The 4,765-nt window shown below is 42.7% G+C and overlaps 1 protein-coding gene across 1 annotated transcript in view; it reads left to right on the top strand.

The window, feature by feature from the left end:
- Positions 1 to 4,765, top strand: part of MARF1 (meiosis regulator and mRNA stability factor 1) — a 76,977-nt gene that overhangs the window by 51,059 nt on the left and 21,153 nt on the right. The window contains exons 20-22 of the mRNA XM_007956477.2: positions 470 to 697; positions 3,073 to 3,303; positions 3,800 to 4,016. Of these exons, the coding sequence (XP_007954668.1) occupies positions 470 to 697; positions 3,073 to 3,303; positions 3,800 to 4,016 (676 nt within the window). The remainder of the gene's footprint in view (positions 1 to 469; positions 698 to 3,072; positions 3,304 to 3,799; positions 4,017 to 4,765) is intronic.

Here is a 4,765-nt window from a genome sequence, read left to right on the forward strand (position 1 = left end):
TTTTCCTTTCATTCCCCAGCCACCGTGCACAGTCCTCTGTGCAGTCCCTGGCTAGCAGGGTGATTTTTAGGTTAATTCTTAGGTCCTACCACCACTCAGGAATCTCCAAGCTGTCTGTGCTGTCAGGATCGCTCAGAATCACTGCCAAACCGCAGGTCCATATGTCTCCTTTTTTGGTATTTTCACGCACATTCTTCTGCTAGTTGGGGTTTAGTCCACTTCTACATCCTTCCCTTCAGGGTTTAGGGGTCCAGGATTATCTTCTGTGCCTGTGTTAATTGGTTTCCCTTTTCTTTGTTGAAGAGGGTCTGTGCAGTCTTTCTGCCTAGTTCACCATCTTGCTGGAGAACTAGTAATACTATTTTTGAGGCTTAAAGGTGCTTTATAATTACTAGTTTGTATACATTTTCATGCCATTTGATTCCGTGAACTTTTATCTCCATTTCCTTCTCCCTATGTGTTTTCTAAGGTACTGGAATGTGGAGAAGAAAAAATCCTTACTTTGACAGAGGTAGAAAGGTTCAAAGCTCTCGCTGCCCAATTTGTTAAACTCCTTCGGTCCCAAAAGGATAACTGCCTTATGATGACAGATCTACTCACAGAATATGGTAAAACTTTTGGCTACACATTTCGTCTGCAAGACTATGATGTCAGCTCAGTTTTGGCTTTAACTCAGAAACTCTGTCATGTTGTGAAGGTAAAGAGGTTTTTTTTTTTTTTTTATGTGGAATAAAACTGACATAGGCATAATCCTTACTGGGGTGTTTATGTGTGCTGTAGCATTTCTACATTTACTCCTTTGTACTACTTACTGTTGTTTGACAACTTGCTTTGCATGACGTTATTAGTACTTATTAGGTAATAGAACATGACTTAAGTTTAACAGTTTACCATTCTGTTCTCACTTTTGTGTGTCTTTAGGCAGCCTTGCTAAAGTAGTGCTGTTTTGAACTGAACTGATGAGGTCACTTCATCTAAGTATTTGCTCTCAATTGCTTCATTCTCAGCACTGCTGGCCTGCAGTTGGGTCCTTTCAAACAGATCTTTGTCTTGTAAATTTGTAGGTATTTTGGTAATCACAGATCTCTTCTCTCCAGATTCTGACTCACTTAAGAAGTGTATTTTAGAGCAAGCTAGAGCTTGGAATTGCCTTTTTTTGCTGGTAAAGCTTCCCCATTGTGGACTGAAGTGACCCTCCTGTTATAGGCAGAGCAGCTGGATAAGTTTCAGACCTCCACCGGACCAGGAAATTTCACTACAAAGAGGAAATAGTAAAACATAAAGTGGTAGCACCCCTATCAGCTTTGGAAGCAAACCAGTTACATTATGGTCATAGGAGAAAGACCCTTCCTAGGAGACAGAGAAGGAGCTGCCAGAGAGTAGGATGTACACTAGGAGGGTGTTAATGTCTCAGAAACCCAGGAGCAAAGGGGTCAGCAGTGTCACATGCTACTGAGAGAGCAAGTGAGATACAGACTGACTTGAGCTTTGACTTTAGCTAAGTGGAGCTAACTGGCCAAAGACTTTGAGGAGTAAGGAATGACTAGGGAGTTGGTTGTGAGCAACAACAATGGGAAATATTTCCTTCCTTCTGGCTGCACACCAGAATCTTTCTGGGAAACATTGATGCCCAGACTTCAGCTCTGCCTCCAAGATTCTTATGTAGTTAGTCTGAATGTGCTCTGAGAAGTGGCATTTTTTAGAAATTGCCCTGGTGCTTTAATGTGCAGGCAGGGTTGAGAATCAAGAGGTATTGCTAAGTAGCAACAAAGGAGCAGGTTTTTGTGTTTTCTTCTTAAAAGACTGGAGTAATAGTGATGGTCTGGGCATCTAAGAAGGTGATTTGCATTCCCCTGGACTTTTATCTATTGGTTGATTAAACTCCACTTCTGAAGAGGAAGTCTATAGTCTGGATCTCCACAAATCCACAACCATGATAAGTTTGTGGTAGAGGGAGGGGAAGGAAGAGGGAAGTAGGTGGAGGGGGAATCTACCTACACAGTCTCTGCATAAGTCCTACCTTAGCACTGGATGACTTTTAGAACCAGATAAAGATTCACTGAACATGTGTTGGCTCCTTAAGTGCCACCCACCTCTGCCTGCCTCTGAGAATCCAAAGCCCCATATTCCAAGTTAATGATTACCTACCTCTTCCTGTGGGCCTTGAGAACTTTGGTCCTGGCTGAAAAACCAGGAAAAAATAGACTAAGTAGCAAACATTTCTTTGACTTACCAGTGCCTGAGAAGCATGAGTACTGAAGGCCTACCTCTTCAGTGCTAGGAAAGGCTCAATTCATGGATTCGTCCCCTCCTCCCCAGGGCTTATAGTAATTGCTCTGCTGGCCTGTCACTAGATACTTGTTTCTCAGATGCTATTTGTTCCCCAAATGATAACCAATGTCTTTTTGTAAGGGTTCCCTCTCAGTGCACTTTATCTCTGTTTGAGAATCTGAGACAACTAAGGAGTAAACATGTAATCAGATAGCAAAATCCCAGTTTGGGGCTGGTATTGATGGACTAGAAAAATGCAGCTTGCCTTGTAGACCCCGAGTGGGTCTTCTACACCATCACCCCAGTTTGGACCTTGGGCAAGGTGGGTCTGGGGAGCAGTGATATAGAGGGTGTTGACCTGCAACACACCCTGTACCCACTTGAGCACAGCAGCCCTCAGCTCCTGAGTTGAGCTTGGGCCAGTGGATGTCAGCTGTCCATTGTCTGTTATTTCTTTCCTATTTTGAGGCGAACGAAGGAAGGAAAGAACGAAAAAATAAAGAGGATGATAGCAGTTTCTTCCACCACTATTGCCTTAAGAGAGAGGGAAGTATTAACGGAAGTTTCTGGTTTATGAGCCAAGAGGGAAAGAACAGTTTCTCCCCCAGTCTTATCTGAAGGATTGGTCTGATGTCCCAAAGAACCTAAAAGCAAGCCCACTCACTTACTTCAGATTAAGAGAAAGAATTAGAGATTTTCTCTTTATTGGCCTCGTTAAACAAAATGAGAATAGCTGAGCTGGGTATGACCTAGGTGGTTTCTCTTGGGTTCTGAAAAGTTTAAAATTCTTATTTTCCACAGGTTGCTGATACAGAATCTGGCAAACAGCTTCAGCTGATCAACCGAAAGTCTCTACGATCTCTCACTGCCCAGTTGCTGGTATTGTTGATGTCTTGGGAAGGTACAACCTTTATTTCTGTTGATGAGCTAAAGAGACATTATGAAACCACCCACAGTACTCCTCTCAACCCCTGTGAATATGGATTTATGACCTTGACCGAACTTCTAAAGAGTCTACCTTACTTAGTTGAGGTATGTGTGCTAATAGTTTTCTGGAACCACCATCATGGGAACTGCCAAATTGGCTATTTCTAAAAATTAGAATGTGTAGAGCTAGAAGGGACCTAGAGATCATTGAAACCAAGTGGCCGTTTTATTGACGGATAGATGGAGGCATAGGGAGGTGAAGGAACCCTGAACAATTGAATGACAAAGGCAAGACTAAAGTTCTGCTTGCCTGATGGACTCTGAGGTGTTTTTGTCCCATACCAGGGTAGATTTTGCTATCCTTGTATCTTTTAGATGACTTATGTGGTAGGGTTTTTTTCCCCCCTCTTTTGTTGTGTTTTAAAGAATGTTGATGTCATTGTCCTCTATTACAGTATTCCTTTGAAAATCAGTTTGGGAGATGAGGTTTAATTGCCTCGCTTGACTTTTATGTTTTCACTCTCAGCTAAAGATCCTCACTTCTGAGAGGGGCAGGAAGTCACTCACAGAGTTTCTCATCTTGCTTTTCCTTTTGGACTAGGTTTTCACTAATGATAAGACAGAGGAATGTGTGAAGCTTACAAGTCTGTATTTGTTTGCAAAGAATGTGCGGTCTTTACTTCATACTTACCACTACCAGCAGATTTTTCTCCATGAATTTTCTGTGGCCTATACCAAGTATGTTGGAGAAACACTGCAACCCAAGTCATATGGCTACAATAGTGTAGAGGAGCTCTTGGGAGCAATCCCTCAGGTGGGTGTTTTTCTGTGCTTCCTGGGATATATCCCCTTATAGAGTCCCCAGCTAAATTTGCTGGAGTAATGAAATGGAATAATAATAATTAAAATAACAGTAATAACATGGTAAGCTCAAAACCTACTGTTGGCATAAAAAAAATGATTTTCACTTTTCTCACTCATTCTGCAAACCATTGTTAAACTCCTGTGTGCCAGGTGAGTAAGTCACAGACCCTGCCTTTAGAAAAATGTCAGGTGATAGGAGAGTCAGGACACAGAAGGTGGTCACAGTCAAGGTGGTCAGTGAGCACCAGTAGCGAGGAACCCTCTAATCAGTGGGTATGTTGAGATGAGGTAGGACATGGGCCATTCCTCAGCAGTAAAAGATGTGTAGAGGTCAACCATATGATGAACAAGGGAATGGGCACCCCAGGCAGCAAGGACAGTGTGAACAAATGCAGAGCAGTGAGAAGTAGCATTGAGTATTTGGGAATTAGGAACCATGCTAGAGCCCACCAGTAGTGTATGAGTTAAACTGTGGAGGACCTTGCTCCTCCAGGTGAGGAGTGAAGACTGCATTGGAGAGAGCGGGAGGACGTCTTAGGTTTGTATTTTAAAAGGACCACATTGCTTACTGTACACAGTAGAGTTGAGAGAAATGGGCATGAAGGAAGGAGCTAGGTTAGGACCGCAGTCATTGCAGAGGTCCAGGTAAAGGTTATGAAGGGACTGACAGTGAAAACAGTAGTTGTAGGAAGTTGTTGTTGTT

The sequence above is a fragment of the Orycteropus afer genome, unplaced genomic scaffold (assembly GCF_000298275.1).
Source record: "Orycteropus afer afer isolate SDZICR_OR568_19922 unplaced genomic scaffold, OryAfe1.0 scaffold00623, whole genome shotgun sequence".
Lineage (NCBI taxonomy): Eukaryota > Metazoa > Chordata > Mammalia > Tubulidentata > Orycteropodidae > Orycteropus > Orycteropus afer.